The sequence below is a fragment of the Ambystoma mexicanum genome, chromosome 1q, assembly GCF_040938575.1.
Source record: "Ambystoma mexicanum isolate Mex_15411 chromosome 1q, UKY_AmexF1_1, whole genome shotgun sequence".
Lineage (NCBI taxonomy): Eukaryota > Metazoa > Chordata > Amphibia > Caudata > Ambystomatidae > Ambystoma > Ambystoma mexicanum.
This window is the reverse complement of record NC_090922.1, coordinates 560,225,634-560,249,291: the sequence shown is the minus strand read 5'-3', so window position 1 is coordinate 560,249,291 and position 23,658 is coordinate 560,225,634. Positions and strand designations below refer to the sequence as shown.

At 44.3% G+C, this 23,658-nt stretch overlaps 1 protein-coding gene across 1 annotated transcript in view; it reads right to left on the bottom strand.

Moving 5' to 3' along the window:
* Window positions 1-4,108: 4,108 nt before the first annotated feature.
* LOC138531718 (potassium-transporting ATPase alpha chain 2-like) overlaps window positions 4,109-23,658 on the bottom strand; it is a 43,669-nt gene continuing 24,119 nt past the window's right edge. The window contains exons 12-23 of the mRNA XM_069641006.1: window positions 21,126-21,318; window positions 20,428-20,603; window positions 20,179-20,315; window positions 19,489-19,639; window positions 18,630-18,798; window positions 18,292-18,446; window positions 16,520-16,643; window positions 15,818-15,963; window positions 10,237-10,370; window positions 9,105-9,206; window positions 5,508-5,599; window positions 4,109-4,389 (exon numbers count right to left, since the gene is read on the bottom strand). Of these exons, the coding sequence (XP_069497107.1) occupies window positions 4,361-4,389; window positions 5,508-5,599; window positions 9,105-9,206; window positions 10,237-10,370; window positions 15,818-15,963; window positions 16,520-16,643; window positions 18,292-18,446; window positions 18,630-18,798; window positions 19,489-19,639; window positions 20,179-20,315; window positions 20,428-20,603; window positions 21,126-21,318 (1,608 nt within the window). The 3' untranslated portion in view covers window positions 4,109-4,360. The remainder of the gene's footprint in view (window positions 4,390-5,507; window positions 5,600-9,104; window positions 9,207-10,236; window positions 10,371-15,817; window positions 15,964-16,519; window positions 16,644-18,291; window positions 18,447-18,629; window positions 18,799-19,488; window positions 19,640-20,178; window positions 20,316-20,427; window positions 20,604-21,125; window positions 21,319-23,658) is intronic.

Here is a 23,658-nt window from a genome sequence, read left to right as displayed (position 1 = left end):
TTCACTTCTGGTACCCAGTCTTAGGGTCTTATGTCTCTCACCCCACCTTGGGGTCTTGATAGGTCTACTTCCTCTCTCCCATTTCCCTGGAGCAACCACGTACCTCTGGTATTGTGGTGGGGCTCCTCAGGAGACTCTGGGAGCTTGGTCAATGCCTCTCCAATTCTTTGGCTTCTTCTCAGTGCTCTTCTCTGGTTGGAGCTTGCCTCCTTTCCTGGTGGACTTCATTCAGGACTCCGGTGCCATTTTCTCAGCACGCCTGCGGTCGGGAAGTTGTGCTTCGAGCGGGTGCACTCTGCTCTGGGCGGAGATTGCCTCCTTTTCCTCTAGGCCTCGGGTGCTGGTCTCTCTGCAAGCCAGCTGTTGTGTCCCTTGTGCTCCATGCAGTTCATCTACTGGCAGGGTTGTGAGAGTCCTGCAGGCTCGGCTGTGGTTGGGTCTGCAATGGCTGGCGTACACTCTTCATCTCCTCCCACACCTCCTAGGAGGAGAGTACCACACCTCTCCAGCTCTGTAGCTGGAGCCTCTCTTCTGTTGGTATCCTGATTTACTTTTTAGCATTCCCTCGGTTAGTGGGTGGGACTTCCCACCGTTCTGTCACTCCCGAGTACTGTGCATAGTGAGGGTCAGAAACCACTCCAGCCATTCTTACAGAAGAAATTAATTTAACTCCCATGTAGTCAAAAAAGATATTGAGATCTTGGGCATAAGGAGGACAATTTATATTATTTTCTAGGGATCTCTTGTCCTCTAAGGGGGGTCACTCTCAGAGGGTTTCCACTTGTCCTGTTCCCTAGATGGTGTAAAGCTTGGCAGGCTCACCTCCCTAGTCCGAAAGGTAGTGGTTCCCCTTTGGGGAGAGGGGACGAATACCCTGGATTTGTCATAATCCACACCCACAGAGTGTAAAAACAACTACAGACTACATCTTATGTGACTGAGCTAATATGGGAAGCACTACTAATGATTGGTAATAGTGTTCAACATTGATATATGTGTAGGCTCAATGTTCTCTTTCTCGGTGTCATTTAAGGTATGGGCCTCACATGCCATTTGTGTAGTTACTAAACCTCCCACCAGAGTCTGATAAGAGACCATTAAGGATATTCATGATACAGCCTTTGGTCACAGCCTTGTAGCCCTCCATCACAATCTACGTGTGCTGCCTCGCCTCTCTTAGTAATGGACTTTCATCTTCAACATCTGGTGCTTATCTTCACCCTCTGGTATATTCACCTGCCTTATGGGTGTCTCCTAAGCCCTTGGATCATTCCGGTGCTAACCCATCTGTGGAAACAATTCTGCAAGCATGTCTGTGTTTCTAAGTATCCCCCAAGCACACTGTATTTTGCTTTTTTCCCTATTAAAAGGTGCACTACTACTTTGCAGGAGAGGCTGCTCATTTATTTTGACAACTTTGTTTTCCCAACTTTAGAATGAGTATCCTTATTTATACTGTCTACTGGAGCCCCCTTTTTTCAATTTTCTTTCCGAGCTTTTGGATTCACTACTTATATGCTGAGGGAGAAACACTATTTGTCTGTTTGGCTCTCACAGGTTTTTAACAAAGTATACAAAGAAATCTATCTTTGTTGAAGAAAATAGAGGAGCATCTGGTGTTTACACTTAATTTTACGCTGCATGAGATTTTCATGCAAGCGTAAAATGAACAGATTCCTATGGAATCTGCCTCGATTAGCACCTGCTTAACAGCAGGCAGATTACATAGGAATCCAATAGTAAACGCCATCTGCAAAGCATTTGGAATATATATCTAATGCTCGATTCATTTTTTTTGGTTGAATTTATTTAGGTTGTGTTTTTTGGTCAAATGTTTGCAAATAAAAAGTTGCCAGGACCCCCCATGGTCCTCCACCACTCCTGCCCATGCTTCATCCCCATCATCATCAATATTGCCTTAACCCAACCCACCATCTACTTTTTTGGGGTACAAAAAAAATTGTATTTGACCAAAAACAAAACCCGAACAATAGACCTACTTTCATAATTTCTGGTAAAACAGAGAGTAAAACTGAAGAGTAAAGCAGATTTCACTTGGTTTTACTGTTCCGTTTTCCACTCTGCCTTGTAAATGTTTAAAATTGAATGTGGGGGACCCTTCAGCATGCAAGTTCTAACGTTGGCAGTCCACTTCATGCAATTTGCATTTTATTTTAGAAATTACCTCCATAGTTTTAAGAATGCACCGGGTACATATCTGCACATGCATGCTTAGAAATATTGTTTATAGTGCTTGCATCAGCTAAGTGTTTAAAATAATTATAGTGCTTTTTTCAGCCTTTCAGCTTAGTTTTGTCTCTTTTAATGTTCTTTCAGCGCATCTGTGATGCACCTTTGACCTGGGGGATAGAAGAACATTAGAAAAATTATGGTGTGCATGTAATTGGTCAATATTAGTGTTTGCTATCTAAAATATCTGATAAATGCACTGTTTACCATTGTTTCAGTGGACAGGGTTTACTGCTGCAATCCCTACAGGTTCTTACCTCCCTTTTTATCAAGCACTGTCAACTAGTATTGGATGCCAGCACCTGGCAGGAGCCTGTTGAGGTGAAAGGAAGAAACAGGAGCACATTCATTTGGGATGAAGGACACAGGGGACACTCAAAATCCAAGACAGATGTTTGTGGCAGAACAATACATTGAAGGAGACATACTGGGCCTCATTCCGAATATGGCGGTAAGGGATAGCGGCCACCGGTAACGAGACCGGTGGCGGTATTCCCTTACCGCCATACTCCGAGTTCCCTCTGCGCCCTCGCCCTTAACGCCTGCTTTGAGCAGGTGTTAAAGTCGAGGGCGCAAAGGGGCCTGCAAGCCAATAACGGTGACCGTAATGAACGGTCACCGTTATTTGCATCTTCCCCATTCCCATTGAGCCCTACGGGGGCTCATTTGGGAATGGGGAAGAGCCTTGGTGAATGGGGAATCACCGCCCCGCCAACCTTGGAATGGGGCGGTGATTCCGCCATCCACCAAGGCGCTGCCGGTCCGGGTACGGCGTCAACCAAGGCGTTAATAGCGCCATTGGTTAGCGCCGTACTCGGAATGAGGCCCACTGTTTGTTTGCATTTGAAGAACAGCAGCCTCTAGTAACAGTCTAGGAAACTACATATTCTTTTCGGTGCTCAGCTGCTGAAAGCATTCTGTGTATACAGTCCCTGCTGTCCACTCCATCTTGTTTAACTGCCGAAATGAGGTCCCTAGATATAGAACAAGCCACTCCATCTGTCATGCTCCTGAGCAACGCTGCTATTAAGCTCCCCGAGGAAACTTAATGAGGTGCTTATTCGATAAATGTTGTTTTGTTTGGGGCAAAGAAGTATGTGAAGAAAAACGGGATAGATTCTGCACCGTCATTTCACTTCCTATGACAGGGTTACAAGTAAGACTCGGATAAGATGTTATGCCATATTTGTGTATCTTTGGAGAAATGATCTTTAAGGGAGTAAAAAGCTGATTTGCAATTGCCAATGGCCATTCTTTTTAGGCAAGTGGAAATCAATTTGAACTCTAGTACAGTAATCATTTTGTAATCTCAAAACTAATTCATGCTTATTACAAGAGGTTTTTCCTTTAAAGTTCCTCTTCAGACCAGCAAGTAATAACATTAAATCTCCTTACTGTGATACTGTTCTGCTAATACCATGGATACGGAAAAATCGATGGAACTTTGTGGGTGCAAGTAGGTCGGATGCTGCTATGCCCATCATTTCCTTTTTTACAGGGGATGTTCGTACTTCCAATTTTGTCCGTTATATCTACGGCTGGTTACTGATACATGTTGTGCACAGCGCAGTCATGTTCCTCTCCACTGTTTTCATGTTCAGATGTCACTCAACAGGCGAATCAGATAGTGCATATCATAATACTGTTCACATCAAAGGATAAGGCCAGTAGATTTTGAACTATGGGGCTGCAGGTATTTGGTGGAAATATTTGCAGTAGCAGAGGGACTTACATTGATATTTATTTTAATGTTTTATTCCCAAATAAAATGAAAAATGATACTGGCCTGTCAGATGTGGAAATTATACGAACTAGTACTCAAAAGTCGATAAATTAGTCACAAAAAGGAGTAACCTCATTTAAAAAACAAAAATCTTTATTACTATAGATACATACAAAAGACAGAGGAAACGTTGTCGCTATTATGTCCGATATCCACAGGAATCAGACAAGAAAATAGACCATTAAGAAGTACAGAATGCCTCAACCGCTCAGCGGCCTTTAACACTTTAGTTTAGATGCAGGACCAGCCTTGACTGCACAGATGATGTATTATGCCTAGAGTTTTCACCTACAGCACCTCACACCCGCTTGATGCGTCTCCTGAATGTTAATAATATAGCTCTCGGTCGAACCAGGCTGAAAGAGAAAGTAAAGGTTTGGGATTAAAATCAAAGATAAGTCAAAGAACGTTATCTAACTCTACCAGTGTCACAAAGACCTGAAGCACTAGGACACCATATTACAGTCCTAGAGCCAATCTTCAAATGCATAAGGACCATTAGCAAGAAAATAAATCCAATCAGTGCTGCCAACCAATCCAAGCAATGGGGTCACGTATACGCATTACTAACTAAAGCTCAACACTCAACCAATGACCCCGCACACACAAGGGTCGGTCACCAAAGCCTAGCTTTCAATTAGTCTTGAAATAACAGAGTTACTGAAGCCTAACATTCAAACACTGACTCCACTGATCTAGGTATTTTTAGCAAATTCAGACTGCTGAAATATTTTTTTACATTTTCTTTACTTCTAGAAGCGGCAAGAGGCGTTCCTAGTATACCACAACCTCCCCATTCTATATTGCCTGACCCCAACCCATCATCTCACTCTATGCAGTAAAAGTAAATGGTAACAAAACATTCAGCCAGTCAGAATTCGCTTAAAAGATATATTCCTGACTCCAAATAACTGAGCATTTGATAGACAAATCCTACACTTTAGGTAGGGGAAATTAGCTCACATTTTCTTTCTTTAGAAGAGTATGGTGACCGTTACAAGCACTATTAAACTGAAATGATCTCAGAGCCCTTAGTGAGCATTCATTCTCTAGGCCAGTGGTATTCAATCTTTTTTATGCTGTGTCCCCCTTCAGTACAAATATTGTTTCTGGGCCCCTGCACAAGCTGTAACTGATTATATTTTCTATGAAATTCATATATTTTCTTTTAAAAGCAGTCATTGCAATCCCTTTTGAAGAGCCTTACACCCTCCCTGAACATCCTTCGGCCTCCCTGAACATCCTTCGGCCTCCGTAGGAGGGCCAGTCCCACAGTTTGAAGACCACTGCTCTAGGTACAGCATTTGACTACTGTGCAGAACAAGCATCACCCCTACATCCAGCTATTTCTAAGCATATCTTATATAAGCCAAATAGCAAAGGTTTCCTGTTAATGGTGATGACTCTAATGGACATTTTTCTTTTCTAATGGTTACCCACCTCCAAATAAAGCAAAGAGAGAGAAAGGACTTACATCCAGGGAATTTGCGGATCAGATACTTTCTGAGCTCATCATAGGCCAGAATCAGGATGGCATAGTGAATGGAAACAAACCAGTACTGGACCCTAAAGAAAGAAATGGAAAACTATGAGAAATGAGGACTAACAGGATATTCGTGGTGCACAAATAGAAAAAAAGGCAAAGCCATACGATACAATGAGTCCACAGACAACTTGAGTTGCAGTGCCATCCAATCACCTTTTGCTCAAGATTTCACATCACGGGGGAGTGTTTAGCTTGTAAATCCTTCAGATACGCTCAACTGTTAGTTAAAATATTCACAAATAAAGAGGGCTCAATAAAACACAAATTAACGGTTGAGCATCCCAACCCACTGAGGACCTACAGGACCATTACACGGTTCTGGATTGTAGCATCCACAATTTCAACCTCTGAGATCAGTTAGATGCTAGGTGGCTAGCTCAGGTGCCAAATGCTTGCTGTGTGAAAGGACGATGTGATATAAAATTGATTCTATACTCTGGTTAGGCCGACTCAGCCCTTCATCCTCCAGCGGTCAATAGGTTGGGTAACAAGAGTCTGAAATAATAATGATTACATTATTTTTTAAAGCTGGAGGAATCTGACATGAACTGCTATATAAATTACCAAATAGTTAGGAAGTTTGGAAACATTTGCAGGTCTGACATTTCATAGCTCCTCCCCTCTACCTGCTAAGTTATGTTTCACAAACTCAATTTAAACTTCACGGGGGACCAGCCTATAGTCTTAATCCCATCTCCATGCTCTTGATTGGGCATAATGTTCGAGGGATGGGGTGGGGAACCTGTTTTCTGTGCATCAAGTATGGTGCCCAGGTCATTAAACATCATGTGAATCACCCATAATGAGCAATCATGTTTAAGGGGAGATTAATCAATTCAGCATGCCCAACCAATTTTTGGTCTCACCTTGGAGTGATGAAAGAGCCTCTGCTGCTTCCAGAAGGGATCCTACCCACTAGTCTCTGGGGATCTGTCATCCATGTGGCCAGGACATGGCCATCGCTATTGGATCCAGTTACTGGGGGTGGACCAGTGCGCGAGGATCACCTGGATGAGGGGTCTTCAGGGAGTGGAAGTGGGACACCAAAGGGTGAGATGCGGTATCCCTTTCCTTATAACACCTTTTCCCCATCCTACCAGGTAGGGTACCTAGAAGCTCCACCCCTCTCCCCCTTTTCCCACACAAACACTTTCTCATGGACAGTTCATCATGAGCGACAAAGGACTAACATCAGAGCCATATACCTGACATGTCCAACACAAGGGTCAGGCAGAGTCAGGCAATAACTGATAATTACACACACCTGGCTTTCATCACACTTCTCCATGTGGAGAAAGCATAAAAGCAAACTCTGAGCAAGGCAAAACGCACGAGGAAGCAGCAATTCTGAGATGGCAGTTTCAACCGAGGAGAAAGGTGGCGAGACCAGAGAGGGCGACAAGGAGGGAGCTACCCTTGCCCTTTTTGGGGAAGGACTGTGACTTTCAATAGGCCTCGAGGAAAAAAAACATAAGACCGGGAATTTCAGAGGACAAACGATGCAGTGCATGTCAGAAGGACACGGGTCCCTCCCGCATTGATAGCCAAGGTGGGGAGAAGCGATTGCCACTGTGGTAGTGTCCTCAACACCGACAGCAAAGCAACGCCAGTGAGTTCAGTACAGCCGTGAGTTGGAGAAACTGATAGCAGACTGTACTGTGTTGCGCTCCAGGTTGCAAGCAGCAACTTTGCATCAAGAAAGAGAACTTGTATTGGATTGAAATTTATGAAACCAAAATAGGTACTAGATACAGAGTGGTCCGGCGCCGCGTGGGTGCTCACTCAAAGGTCTCTGTTTGGTATCCAACTGAGCATGTAAAATTTATTGAACTGTGAAATGGAAGTGGTCCTGCAGCGGGTTAAGTTGAATTCCATGCACATTCGAAAGTCTTCAATTGCCTGTGAACTGAAATTTGTCTGAGCCTGGCTGTGGGGGACTAATTGTATAAAAGCGGATCTGAGCCCGGTAGAGGGGGATCCTGGGTGAACAGTAAGTCACCCGAGAAGATATTGCTGTGGCAAGTATGAACCCGGCTGAGGGATGCCTGTGAACTAAAGCTGGTCTGAACCCGACTTAGGGAAACAAATGATAGGAAAAAGGATCTGATCCCGGCTGAGGGGATCTAGGGTGAAGAGTGAATCACCCAACTGTAATATTTAAAAAGGAACTTTCTTCATTGTTCCTGGTACATCAGGCAAGAGACTTTGAACGTAAGAGACTTGGGCACAGAAGACCCTATTGTTGGTAAAAGGAACCTTGACCTCGTGCCGAAGAAGCCCAAGAGTGTGCTGTGGTCGAGTGACCCTTGTCCCATGCTGAAAATGTGGGGAAGGGAGGCCAAGGGCCTGAAAATCCTCACTTGTCATTTTGTGAACACTTCTTTCTTTTTTTCGTGGACATTATTCCACACTATTTGTAGCATAGCGTTAAGGATTGGCAATCGTTTGTTTTAGTATAGGCCCTTTTTATTCGACTAGACTCTAGGGCTGTATTATCATTTTTTGATGGTCGTAGCTTGCTCCCATCTTAGATTTAGGTTTAGATAGGAATTTTCACTTCCCTGATAAAGTTCAATAAACACCCTTGAACTGTGACCACTTAAGTCTGTCTTACTTTGATATCATGCCTTCCTTATACTAGTGACTGGACAAATCCTTCCGAAAGGTGTTATGAACCTAAAAGCCTGAGTTCTAGGTAGGCTGTTTATTAGCTAGAACTCCTCTGTCCCAAATCCAGAAGAGAATTTTTAAAATTAAGGTTTTCCTAGATGCTTAGGCTAGTGGTGGAAGTGACACTTTGAAGCACCCTAAAAGCGTTGGTAAGTGCTATACAAGAAACCCACATACATAGCTGGAAAGAACACATGAATCTAATGTAGAAGATGCTGCATCACTTTGGCTGCTTATGATATGATATGATAGGTTATTTATTACGCGCTTAGTACCCAGAGGTTTCTGGGGGATCGAACCTCTGTTGCTCCGTGTCGTCTTGCTTTCAAGGCGAGCACGTTGCCCCTGTGCTATCCTCCCGAGGCTTATGCATCCTTAGACCTTAGATTTTAGGACATTGTAATACGATTACACAACATAATTCAATCAATGTATGTGACGTGATGTATTTTCTACACAGTACTGCAGATCATGACATTTGCAATTCTGTTGTGTGATAACTTACAGTGGTTAATAAGAGAACGTGCCATGACTACATATGCATCTTAATAACAATACTTGATAATTTAAGCATATTAATAGTTGTGAAGAAATTCATATTTTCTGAAATGCTTGTAAAGGTTCTTTTCACTCTGAGCAAATGCAATGGAACTGAATCAACTGCATGGCCATTTGGGACTGGGCGAGATATTCACTTGTGATAGACACATTACAACCCCCTCCCCTCACTGAGAACCCCAAGATCCCCATGAATTAACTTTACACTATATTTAATTAGCAGAGTGGAGATGAAGGTCCCTCGCCAATCACCAAACCATAATGTACCAGGCAACGAATCCCAGGTGAAGCACTCACCTCAGTGGCATGAAGTGGAGGGCCTCGTCCATGCCGGGACAGTAACACAGGAAGGCCGCAATGCCGATTTGTGACAGCACTCCCAGAAAGACGACCTTGTTCCTGTATAATCACAACACTCACATTAGCATTCCATTCCACTGCAGAAACCAGATCTCGTAGCTCCTCGCGTTGCACGGATGCTCCAACATCTGTCTGGGCATACTCGGAAGTGGGCAAGAGCATGCAGCATTCACCCTAACATACAATCTCCAATGAAATATAAATACACTCCTCTGGAAGGAGAGCTCTCCAGAGTCATTCCCGGAGTTAGCTTCCAGCCCAGTAGCGAATAGAGGATGCTTTATGCACTATGGTATGGCCAGTTTGATGATCAATACAGTTTAGAGTCACCCCAAGAAAAATGATGTTCTTGCTTCAAAGAATGCACCCGTTTGGAGAGTCGCTATCCCGATTGCCTTTGCTGTGTGAAGATCAGCCTGTGCAGTTAGCCAGAAGGCTGGAATATTGGTGCTTCATGAAACTGAAGTATGACTGCACTAAAAGCAGAAAGTGTTTGTATAATGCAGATTTGTTTTAAATCTGGTGGGCGCTTAGTTGATACACTAACTCAGAGTTGGAAGCAAATGTGCAGCCTAGAGTAGGATAAAGGCTTTATGGTTGTATAGTGGCACGCTGCACATGTGTGATTTGCTCGGGAGATATGCGCAAAAGCTTGCTTGAGCTCATAAGTAGATTTGTAGTGCCTTTGCCGTAGCCTCTAAATATAAAGTTCTTGAGGCTACGCTGCAAAGAGGAGGAGGTGTCACTTTAAGTAACAGGAACAAAAAAGGCAAGCATCCAGGCAGTATATCAATGCCCATAGGCAAAAAGTGACTATTTTTCCAGGTGTATACATGCATCCTCAGAGCAAGCTAAAGGGTTAAGCGTGCTCAGAGAAATGATGGAAATGGGAAGACTTAATATCTGGTCACGCATGGGTTAGTCTTGAGATGAGTTAGTCTAGGACCTGCCAGACACGGTGTCATCGGGTGCTATGGTTCACGGTGCAGTTTGGGCAGCAAATAGAGAGAGAACGCCAGGTGCTTTAAGGTTGTAATCTTTTCCACATATCTGTCATGCTAGGACTTACGTGAAGAAGTTTCTGTTATAAATGGTGTTCTTTCTCGTTTTTCGAATGAAAGCGTCAGCCATCTGGCATACGACAATGCTGATGAAGACGGCTGAGTAGCAATACCACTCCTGTCGCAATCGCTGATAGTATGTCTGTTGGAGAAGGTACATTATCAAACCTGTTACCAGGGGAGCAATGGTGACCAAATCCAGCCAACAGAGAAAACTCATACAAGACTCTACAAGGTATATTGAATTCCTAATAATGACCCTAGGTACCAGAGAACCAAAGCGACCTGGACACAACCAAGAGGGTGCCATGTGTCTAGAATAAGAGGACTCGGCAGAGGCAGTACATGGAGTGAAGATTCCAAACAGTGAGAAAGACTTGCCTGCAACAGAGAACCAATGGTGTAGGAGAACCATCCAACAGAGAGAGTGATCTATACAAGGGACCGGTTTAATGAGAGATGATGTGAATGATGAGAGATCAAAATGTGAGACACTGCTTTAACCAAGAAACAAGCAGCACACAGAACCATTTACAAATAAGACCAACGTATCTAACTACGATTAATAGGTCAGGACAAAAATATCAAAACGAATCACAGTGTGAAAAATAAACTCTATCACCACAGACAGTGTCACGCATTTGCAACCAAGAGCTAGAACGAACCATTTATTTTTGATTTTATTTTATTTATTTATTGTGCATTTGTAAGGCGCTTATACAGTAAGTAAATTGTGTTTCAAAGCACCCATAGGGCAACAGGGAGGGAACAAGGGAATGAAAATCAAACCAATGAAGGATAGAGGCGGACCTACTAGGCCTTGTGAGCATTCAGAACGTGCAAGTGCAGAGAGAGGAGAGGGGAAGAGCAAGTGGGGGGAGGAGGAGTGCTAGTTGTGCCCAGAGGGAAATGCTCTGGAGTGAGCAGCTGTAAGTGCCAAGTGGCGGTAATGCTAGGCAGTGGTCAGCTGCCAATAAATAAATAAGTGCAGGCACGTGATGGCAAAGGCCAGTGGGAGCCGAGGCAAGTGCTGTGAGCGGCAGAGGCTGAAGGCGATTGGGTGTGGGAGGCCAGGGCCCAAAAGGACACATAAAGGCCCTAGTCAACAATCTTAGCAACTGTGGGATTAGCAGAGGAGGGAGGAAGGGAAGGAGGAGGTGAATAACCTGGGATAGACGATCACTGAGGTCAGCCAGTCCAGGATACCCAGGGTATCATGGAGCCGTTTTATAAAGATGGAGTGGTTGACCGCATCAAAAGCGGAGGAGAGATCAAGTAGAATGAGGGCAGCTGGAGAGTTGGAATGAAGAGATTCGAGCAGTTCCTATCAGGTGTTCAGAAGAGCAGTTTCCAGGCCTCTGGATGCTCGGAATACAAATTGATGGTCGTGGAGGCAACCAACAAGTTCAGTGTACTGGGTAAATTGGGGGAGGCCAGCTTCACAAGGAGTTTCCTGAGGAAGGGAGTGATAGATATGTGGTGGCAGTTGGCTGGACAAGTGGGGCGTGCTGAAGGTTTCTTCAGGAGGGGGCACACTAGGGAGTGCTTGAGGGAGGAGTGCAGGGGCAAGAGAGCCAATGTTGTCCTTAATGGTTCTGGAGGAACAGGGGGAAACCTGTTTGGAGGAGACTTTCATGGGGCGGTCAACATATGTGATCTCATAGGGTGTGTTAGGGGAGAAGGAGGAGGGAAAGGCAGAGGGAGGGGGAGAGGCCATAGAAGGCAGGAGGGTGGTGGAGGGGGGGCGGGAAACAAGGGTGCTCAGGATGTCCTGAGTTTTTGTAGTAAAGTGTGTGGTCAATGCGTTGCAGAGGGCCTAGGACGGAAGAGGTAAGGAGGAGACTGCGGAAGGGTTGGCTAGTTCCCTGCAGGTTTTAAAGAGTTCAGCCATGTTATTGGATGCACCAGAGACGCAAGCCTGGAAGTGGACCCTTTTCTTGGCGCAGATCGAGAGTCTGTATTGCCTTTGGAGCAGATGACAGGCTAGTTTGTCAGAGGGTGATCCTGAGGTGTGCCACTTCAGTTCTGCAGCGCTACACTTGCTTTTCAGGGCTGCAAGTTCAGAGTCATACCAGGTGTTACACTTATAGGCAGGTTACTGGTTGATCCACATGACTGGGGCAAGAATGTCCAGACTGTTAGCAATGGCAAGATGGAGGTTGCGGAGAGCAGAGTCAGAGGTAGAGTCTGTGGTGGGGGTAAAGGGGAAGATAAATGTGAATGCAAAGGCAGCAGCTGATACTCGTTTCATCGGATGGGTGTTCATGAATGAGGTTGGCAGGGCTGGAGGAGTTGCAGTCAGAGGGCCAAGAGGGCCCAGGTGAGAGGAGAGAAGGGAGTGGTCTGACCAGAGTGGGGCGGAGAGTGAAAGATCGGAGTGGATGAAGGCATCAAGAGTGTGTCCAGCCGAGTGGGTCGGGCCAGAAGGGAGAATGGACAGGGAGAGCGAGGTGCAAAGGTCACAGAAGAGAGTGGAGCCGTGATTGAGGAATCCAGATGGATGTTGAAATCGCCCATGAAAAGAAGTTTAGAGGTGGTAGTGAGGAGAGAGGAGGCGAAATCGGCCCATTCAGAGAGGAACAAGGTGGTAGAGCCGGGTGGCCTGAAGATAGTGGCAATGGTCAAAGAGGAGGTGGGAGAGATGACCAGCTTGCAAACCAGGCTCTTAAGGAGGAGTATGGCTGGGTGGGTATGAGGGAGGAAGGGACCCACTTAGGGAAAATCAGAGCAACCCCATGGTTAGGGTGAGGCTTGGAGGTGATCTTATAGTCATCAGGGAGAAGGGAGTCAAAAGCAGTGACTGAGCTGGCATTGAACCACATCTCGGTAAGAGCAAGGATATTGAGGTTATTGGGGGTCATTATGAGGATGTCGGTAGCCGTGCTGGTAAATACCGGAGTCATGAATTTTCCGGGCCCCCGGCAATAGCCAATTACCGGGCATTACAGCCCCGGCGGACCTGGTAATTGCCCATTCCTGGGCACCGGAAAATATTACTCCTCATTCCCATTTGAGTCCAATTGGACTCAATGGGAATGGGGGGGACGGCTGCACGGATTCATGAATGGTGCCGGTGCATCCGTCGAGCTCTGCGAGCGGGTGCCGTACCGCTTGCCAGGTAAGACCTGGCAGGCTGAAAGGCTCCCGCTCGCAGAACTTGTAGTTTGCCGATCCAGAAACAACGGTACCGGCAAGCTTATCGGTACCGTTGTTTCCAGAATGGCAAACTTGTAATGAGGCCCAATGTCTTCAAGAAGGAGGCAGACATCGGCAGAATATTTGATGGCCAAACGAGCATTAACTGTGGCTAGATGCAAGAGGTCTCCACTTTTGAAGGTTTTCCGAGGAGGAGAACAGGGGAGTGGTACACCAGTCGGAGGAGCGGGACAGAGAGACTGGAGGTCGGAATAGCAGGTGTGGGAAGGAAGTTGATGAGGGACGGCAGGTGCCGGTCAAAGAGAAGGAGGTTGATTTGAGGACCCTGACCCAAGATAGTGCCAGTGTGATAGACATTAATGATACACCTAGACCAAGATAGTGCCAGTGTGATAGACATTGATAATACACCCAGACCATGAGATAACAGTCCAAATGGAAAGCCAAATGGGAGACTTGCCAACAAAAGACAACCAACAGCAATAAGATTATACCAACAGAAAGAATAAACTCTCTACACAAGATGGGTTCAGCTTGAAAAAGTATGCAATATGAGACAACTAAAATGGTAATTCATCAGGGAGACAGACTCATCTTTCAAGGAGCCAGTGATGCTGAGACTTAGCAGTCAGAAAATATCTCATCAAGAAACTGAGTCAACAAAAGGCAGCTTTTGATGAGAGAGACTCTGAGCACCGAAGCAAGAACAAGGACAGAGGGACTGGTCCATTAGATGACCAGGGGTGATAGGATTCAACTATATCAAGAAACATACTTGCAGGAATAGATTCACCCAAAGACAGTATGTGCTGAGAAAGCACTGTAGATGCCAGTGAATACAAAAGTGCCTGAATTGAGAGAGAGTCTACCTCACAAGAGAGTAGAGAATCAACGCAAACTCAAACACAACCAACACATAGACACACCCTTACAATAAATCACATGCAATAAGCTGTGCCTCAACATGTCAAATAGTTTCTAGGAGACTCCACTGCTGTACGCAGAACAAATAATAAGAAACAGTCAACGAGCAGACAGAATCAGCAATGGGAGAAGAACCACAGAGAGAAGTAAACATGTTCACAATCATCCATCAGAAAACCAATGGTAGTAAGACTCAAACAAAGGAGTGATGAACATCCACTTGAGAGACAGGCTATATCAGCGACAGGGTGTGATGATCATGCCAAAGAGAGAAGAAACAAACAGAAAGATCATTTGGCATTATTACAATTTTTATTAGTGATTTATATAGTGCTTTAGGCCAGACTCATCCAGTTCTAGGCACTCGCCTGGGGTTCAATTCCATGCTGCAAGGCATACTTCTGATCTCAAAGCGAGCATGTTGCCTTTGAGCTACCCTGCTGGCTTGAGAATTAATCAAAGGATACCTGAGATTCGAGAAAGAAACTCATCCTCTTTGGAGCACTTGTGGTAACCAAGAACCAAATAGAGAAAAGAGACAGGACAGTCTCCACTAGGCACAACCAATGAGAATCTTTGCAAGATGTCAAACCAAAATGAGAGTGACATCACAGACAGAACAAGTCATAAGCAACACAATCAACAAGCACACAAATTCACTATTTGTGAGAGCAAAGAGAGGATAACCATTGGTAAACAGATGACAAAGGGAGAGCAGGCCAGGAAGAGCAAAAGTGAGAGAAAGAGAAACCTAGAATTCGAGGGTAGCTAGCACATGGCTATTATGGATCATACCAAAAAATAACACCATAAGTAAAACCAGCACGGAGAAAAGTCTTGCTTATTAGGCCAAAAGTAAAGAGACTACCAAACAAGACACAACCACAAAACAGCCAGCCTCATCAGATTCAGAAAATGATGGGATACACTCTGGATGAAGACTGAAGAGAGACAAAGAAAAAGCCAATGGTGACCAAGAGCCAATATAAGGTGGAGGCATCTTTAGAAGATCGAATGCACACATATTTAAATTATGAAAAAGTGAACAGGCAAAGACAAACAGACTCCTATCATTAATGGTGATTAGACGCTACCAACCCTGACAAACATCTCTAGAGATTGCAGGTGATGCAAGATGACTTGGGAAAAAAGACTAAGGCAAAACATCAATGAGAGAGACTTCGCATTCACATTCAATGGCCTTTCTCATTCTACTTTTTGATGTGTTGCACTATTTTTCATGTGTGAAATATCTAGTCATTGTACAACTACAAGTTATAAAGCAATATATCTTTAAGCAGGAGATAAGGAAAATCTAATTAATATATGTGTAGATCACCCGCCTGTATATAATAACTTTAATTATTATGTCTCTTTTCTTAATATTCTCTAACAACTTAAAACCGATTTATAAATAAAATACATAACATAAGTACACAGAGCACACTCTTCTCGAAAAAGCCCATGATTTGCCAATGAATTCTGTATGCTTCGTTAAAGTTCTCTTACCCATTCATTGCCGTAGCTGTCCTCCAAGTCTACCACAGTTTTACTTTCCCATGTTGGTCTTAAATCAATGAGATCCCCTGGCATGAAGCCATTTTGTGCCATAATGGTGAAATAATTGGCAAAGCCGGCAAACGATTCCATGGCAGCTACAATGGGAGAGAAAGAAAGAGATGTTGTAACAAGAACAGTTTCAGTGAAAATTCACCTGAAGACACAAAAACGACGATGGGAGGCCGACCCACAGTGCAGCCGAGGGAGAGGGCGCAGATCTGAAAGAATGAAGCAGGAGAGTGCAAAGATGCTGGCGAAGAGAGAGGCGGCAGAGGCGAGTACAACAAAACAGTAGGGCTAGGGCTGCAGGAGCATCGTGGGCAGGGCCTGGCCCAAGCCAGGTTTGGACTGCTTTATAGGCCAACAAGGGCTTGCACGAAGACCCGCCCCAAAAGGCCAGTTGAGCTGGTCTTGTCAGCCCTTGTGGACCTCTTGATGACTTAGTGCACTGCACAGTTAGTCGTTTTCACTGAGGCAACTCGCTTTGAAAGGCAGCATTTGCAGCAAAGGTTCCCTTAATTTTATCCCAACTACTATGCAAAGAGTTTGACATGAAAAGGCACAAACTGAGATTTGCAAATGTAGGGCACTATTTTCGGCGCCTTAGCCTTTTTTTGGTTCAGGTCCGAGATATGGTCTACACTTACTCACCAATGTGGAAGTAAGAGTAGCAAAGGAGCTGCTGGTTCACCAGACGGTCTCTGGTAGGATGCCTGGGTTTCCGGGTCATGATGTCATTCTCTGACTTTTCATAGGCCAAAGCAATGGACGGAATCTGAGGAAATGAATGCATCGCTGTAAGGCTTCATTGGATGGAAAGGCAGATGTGTAGGCGGATACATTCATAAATACAAATGCATGAATGGATCTATTTATGGCTGGAGGAAAAGCCCAATAGCTAAATACCCGAGTAAGCAGCTGGATGAATGAACATTATAAAAATCGTATACCTATGAGGACGGTTGCAAGAAGCCTGGAAAGTGCATTTTGCCATCCATTCCTCAACATGTAACAACAGATCTGTTCAGGTGTTGAGCGAGCACAAGGCGAATATGCAGGCGAGTCCTGCGTGGAGGGAAAGTGCACAAAGAGTGGTCTGTGAGGGAGACAGGTTAAAGCAGAGAGTGGTAAGTAAACAGCACCAGCATGAGGAAGGAGTGATGTGAGGAAGGCTGCCTGCATGGTAATGGCGAAAGTGCAGCCCAAGACTGCTCCCCCTTGCTTTCGCTGTTTGCTTGTGTATGTCTTGCTGCCAAACTGACAACCTCCTCCTCCTTATCGCCCCGTTGTTCGCTCCCTGCTCTCTTGTATTGCTCCCTTGTTATCTGTTTCCCTCGCCATGTACTTCCCTCTCTGACTTGTAAAGTGCGCCTCTGCTTCCCGGAGCTAGGTTCACAATCAATAAATAACCTAATAATAATAATACTAATAATAAGAAAAATAATAACAAATCTGGGACACTGGGTCACAGTGAGATGACAAGCATGCGTTGTCAAGGGAAAACTGCACTTTTCTGACCCTGTGCAAGTGGCACAGTATATGAAGAACGTGGTGGGCATTAAGCATGGACAAGTATGGAACGCCAGTAGATGTGCCGCAGTTTCCAATAGCAATACCCCATTGTCTTTCTATTATGTTTCAGCTTTGTACGAGAGATTTGTTGTGGGTTGTGCTGGTGTTGTGCAGGGGGTCAAGTCCTAAAAATTAAAGTGGGGGGATTCATCAACAAACGCAATGGGATGTGACGTCACCAGAAATTAGCATATCAAGGCAAAATATGCACATTTCATTAAATTACCTTCGCATAATCACCCAAATTTCACAGGACGAATGGCATTTGCCTTTCATAAAATCAATACACACACAAAACCAAGATAGGATATTTTCTTCTAATAGTGTTTTTGAAAAAGTTGAAAGGTGTGCATGTTTTAAACTACAAGAACCAATCCAAATGTTTTCCCTGGAACATGAAGTCCCGAAATGGGATATTTCACCTTTAGTTGTTTGTTATTTTTCAGCAGGTTATATAGTGCAGTGGTGCATTGTCTGGCCTACAAACTTGACGACTGCGGTTTGATCCATGAGGTTGGTTTTAATTCATAAATTCAAAGAGGACATCCAATGTTCCTGTTGCAGCAGGGAGGGTCTGAGTCCACCCACTGAAGGAAGTGGGTGGACACCGTCTCCCCGCGTGTACCCTCGACTTGTGCCCTGGTATTGTGTGTGTGTGAGGAGGTGCATGGGATTTTACGGCAAAGGGAACCTTCCCTGTAGTTCTGGCTGATGCACAACCATTGCATAGCCTTTGCGAATGCGATAGATGAAAAATAAGCCGGGTGGTGAAGAAAATGTTACTGACTTGTGGCCGTACTGCTGTTGTCTAATAAACATCACACAAGGACTTTCATTTCACTTAAACTTACAATGTCTGTGCCCAGCTCGATGAAGAGAATTGTGATGGTACCGAGGGGCAGCGGGCAGTTCAGGATAATGTAAACCATGAACGGGATCATTTCTGGAATGTTCTTCGTCAGTGTATAAGAGATCGACTTCTTCAGGTTATCAAAAATTAAGCGTCCTGTCAACAGAAAAACAAAAATAAGGACTTGCTTGTGTGTGCACCACTTATACACCCACTGTTGTACAGGAGTAAAGTTTGGAAGAAACTCCTGCCGAAGTCCAAATAACCGTTATCTTGCAATCTTGGTTTAGAAAAAACTACTGAACCTCCAGAGCGGCCAGGACTTGGACACCAACTCACCTTCTTCTACTCCAGTGACGATGGAGGCAAAATTGTCATCGAGCAGGATCATGTCGGCAGAGTGCTTTGCAGCATCTGAGCCTGCTATTCCCATTGCCACTCCAATGTTTGCTTTTTTAAGGGCTGGGGAGTCATTCACCCCATCACCGGTGACAGCAACAATGGCACCCTAGGAAGAGATTCAAGTAAGAGTTCAGTGCAGAAATCGCTTAATTCATTTCCTTTCCGCACAACAGGGACCATATTGTGGGGAGGTGAGGATGAAACAGATTTTACTGCAAGTCCATAGTTCTCTGCCAGCGCATTTCCAAGCTGTATGGCCGTGCAGTACTATTTTGCCGACATGTCTGTGGCCGTAATGCCCACAAGATCACACCATCCTGTGGCCATGCAATCCCACTGCATCCACCAGTCTTGCATCTAAAGAGTCAGCAGCTCATTTCTGTCTAAGCATTCTCATGGCAACCACAGAACCACAATCCACCCACAAGTCCCTGGCAATGAACCCCCCCCAACCCTCATCCACACAGTTCTAGCTCTACAATAGCAAAGAGCTAACCAGTCTCTGGTCTTGCTTTCCCACAACACCCAGTTTGAGCCAATACAGTCACACTGCACATGCCACTCTGACCCAACTTCCTCACCTAGGACATCAGTCTCTGCAAACACACCTCACCACTCAATCACTGTCCGTGTAATTCCACTGGCCATGCACACCCAAAGAGCGCAACAGTCTCTGACCCAGAAAGGCCACTGCATCTTTTAATTTCTGGCAATACAATCGGTTTACGCTACCAGTCTTTGATCCTATTATTCATGCAATCAGATCATTCAGGTTTTGAATTCCTAATCTACTTACCAGTCTCTGGCAACCCTCTACAATGAGCAGTTTCTGCTGCGGCGAGGTTCTTGCAAAGACAATTTCTGTGTGGTATCTGAGAATGTCATCTAATTCACTTGGTTCCATGTCCTTAATTTCCGCTCCATTGACAACAATGGTTTTAGCATCTCTGTAAAAAAGTGCGCAGAGCATGAGAATCCGAGGAAATAAAAAAGGGAAAACAACTTTGACCTGAAATACAAGCAACCAGATTTTGCAATGTTACACCCTCCAGAACCCAAACCTTACACTAATGACCACCTCTTCATGCTCCCCTTGATGACTCCTTTCATCTAAAAAAAACATTATACCCAAAAGCCAGAAAATAAGTTGCAGGCAGAAACTGCAAATCTTCACACATAAACAATCAGTAATATATAATTTCTCAGTATACTACACAAACATATTCTCTGCAGACCAAGATCCCCCATGAATTCCAGAACTAGAAACACCAGTGTGTAAATCCAGAAGCCCAGTGTCATTCAGACTGGAAACTCGAAAGCCCTCAAAAACCCACACCCTTGCAAGGCACCTACCCTCCAGAAACCAAAGGATCACACAAGGAGTAGAGATGGTTTGAGACCGTTTAAAAAAACAGGACTCATAGACCCACCTGGAAGATCGGAAGAAATAAGATACAACAGATACTAAGCCGCTTTCCAACTTTACCTGGGATTGACTTTGTCCACAGGAATATTGAGTCGCTCAGCAATGTCTTCCACTGACTCACTACCAGCTGAAATGATGCCCACACACTTGGCAATGGCCTTAGCTGTGATTGGGTGATCACCAGTCACCATAATAACCTGGAAACAGAATATTGTTAATTTTCAACAAATACTGATTTCACTGGAGTTGTTTATGAACATTGTTAATCATTTCGGTTATGAGTGCTGTTGAGGTAGTGCTGGCCTTTACCTTAATTCCAGAACAGCGGCACTTGAGAACGGCATCCGGGACACTTGATCGCGGTGGATCAATCATGGATATGAGGCCAACGAAGCACAGCTCTTCAATGGGGAAGTTCAGATTGTCGGTGTCAAAGGGATAGCCTTCAGGAAAATCAGACTCCGGCAAGAAGTACTGGCAAAAACCTGGAAGAGGGAACTTCAGTAAGTCATTGTCTAGGAGGAAAGCTCAATGAAAGCGAGGCAGTAACAAGAGGAGTGATCAGGGAGTAGGGGACATTGGGATGGCAGGAAAATAAATGGTGTTAGAAACGAACAATAGGGAGAGAAGAGATGGGCAGAGAGGAAAACAAGGGTGTGGACAAGAGAAATGTAACATGTGGAGAGAAGAAAAAAGAGTGAGAAGAAGAGGTGTGTGACATGCAAAGAAGAATAGGGAAGATAATGTAATGCTGTTTTACTGCCATTTTTGCTGTAAATGTCCTTATTGTAAAAATACTGCACTGTATTTTTGTCATTGTTGTGCACTGGGAAAAAGGTGATTTGGTCATGATCGGTCTTGTGAGAAGATACTTTTTTCATATTTCAACTGAGTGTGTCCTAATAGCAAACTCTCTATACAGGCCACCTCCAATGTACGGATATTCCAATCTTTATCCCCAGCAGGTACAGAATTTACAATTGTGCTAATGAAAGAGCCCAACTTACCAAGGACCCGCTCCCCGAGGCCTCCCAAATCCATGTAAGCCGTTTGGAAGGATTGCTTCATCTCCTCGTCTAGGGGCCATTCCTGTCCCGCTATCATAATTGTAGTGCATCGGTCCAGAATACGCTCGGGTGCACCCTTCATCACCATCAGGAAACGCTTCTCACTGGGGTCTTCCACGCGGTGAATGGAGAGCTAAGGAAAAGGGAGGTGGAGGAGTAGTACTTTGGTGATCTTTCAAAAGAGGGCAGCCATCACATTGCCATACAATTGTGCAGAATACTATAGTTAAACAGACACATTTTGTGCTATTGGAACTTTACCCGTAGCTCAGAAATGGGCCCCAGAAACCTCCTCTGTGGATTGATCATTCATTTGGATGAGTCTCCAACCACATGCAGTGCCCTGTGACAAATGGTGCTCACGACTCATATCCAGCTGCGTGAGGGGACTCTCCTTGCAAAGCAGCACAGCTATGGACACTAAGCCTCACCTAGATTATCAATTGCCCCAGACCTTTCGTAACAGCCCTCCACCGCTGAAGATCCAGCCGATCCAACCTCAACACACTCACTCTTGACCTGTTGGGTGATTTCCTGCATCCACCACATACAGTGTGGCAGCATCACTTATATAGTGTGTGGCTGTGCACGAAAGCCGAAGGAAAACATCTTAGGCATTCCCTTGTTGAACCTGCATTAATCAACCTGATGAGATTGCATTCCCGCAGAGGGAAATATTGATGATAATGAAGTTTCTTGTTCCGAGTGCAAGCAGCAAGCAAAAACTCCCACCGTAACCTGGCAAGAAACTGGCTTAATTGATGTTAAGAATTTTGCAATATATCACAGCTTATTTGCTGACCAAGAAAAGGAAAAGTGGATACATTTTTCCAAATTCGAAATATTCCCCTTTGTGGAAAATACATCCCCTGCCTAATTTGACTGCCCTTGAAGAGGGCCGTGAGTGCCCTGATTACCTAGTAGGATGAATGTTTTGGACTCCGAGCACGTGCTGTTCACTCCCCAGAATCTCCAAAATGTTTGCACTGGAGGTTGATCCCACAGCAGTGCTGTATCTTCGAAAGGGTAGTTACTCACCTAACCTGAGCTGTCTTTTCTCAACTGAGACCAAATCACATACACAGCACAAGGGGCAAATTAACAATAGACAACGATTTCAACCTAATTAATATTTATTAATGACAAAACTACGATTATATACGGGATCTGGAATTCTACCTTTCCAGTTTTGGAATTCATGATGTAGTTGTGTATAATGTTTTGGATACAGGGCCTTGTATTGTAATGGAAAGAAGTGAACTCCAAATAGTTATGTTTGGTTCGAGGACAGATATATTTGTGAACTGTACGTGTAACATCAGTGTGATTACCTATTTTGAATCCTAGTTAAAGGAAATGAAAAGTGAATATTAAGTAATCAATGGCATTTTCGTGAATTGATTAGTGAAGAAGTTTAAAATATAAATCAAGAAACTCTGACATTCTATGTTCTGAAACACATAAAAATGGACGAAAGACACTAGAATGACCAATGGTTGCATGTTTTTGATTCCTGATAGCGATTCCATGTTTCTGCAAACATTTCATTTGCTACCTTATTGGGAAAGTCTTGTTTCCTACATCAAAGGCTCACAAGACATTTTAAAGTGCCGAAACATTAATGTGTGTGCGGAAAACAGTATTCTGATTTTAGTGGATAATACTGAGTATTTTATCAACTGCATTTAGAAGTTGAGAGCAGAAAGACTTTTTAGGGCAAGCAAAACTATACTTTCCTTTTAAGGCACGGTTATTTTTGTTGCAATCCACGCTTTCCTGGTAGATGATTTTTCTCATAAATGGAAAGATGCATTTTTATAATCAATGTTATCTCTTCAAATCAGGCCACACCATATCACTCCTGTTGGTGGCACGCGCTCCTGATGTCACTGGTCTGATCACTTCAACTGACCTGTATAGCTGTCATCTGGGGCCAGACACCTAAATATCGGTTGTATTTTGTTATGCATGTTGGCCTGGTTTTCAGGGAGTAAGCCAGCCTGCTTAAGCACTCATCTGGTGCCTAGATTTGACCAGGATGTAAACTTGTGGTAGCCTTGAGCGTGTTCTTGGGACGATGAGATATTGTTATCCTCGCCATAAGCAATTTATCTAGGTAACCAAGGCCGTTACATTGTGCCTAAGTGATACCATTTTTCAGAACGTTTATTGTTGACAATTAATAGCAATTGCCACAGGCTCATGTTTTATGTACAGGCCCTTTATGGGAGCGGATGGCTGTATTAGGCTCATGGTATAATCCAATGTCATCTGCATTTTAGTTTATGGCTTTGATTTATCAATTACTTTTTGATGTATTGGGGGTGACTAGGTTTATAAGACTATCTACACATTTTAAATACTACCTCACTCATGGCAACATAACATGGGCATCTCAAAAATGTGCTAAATAATTAAATGGAAACTTTTTGTGATAAACCATTATCCGTTCATTTATAATTACAAGCCTTCA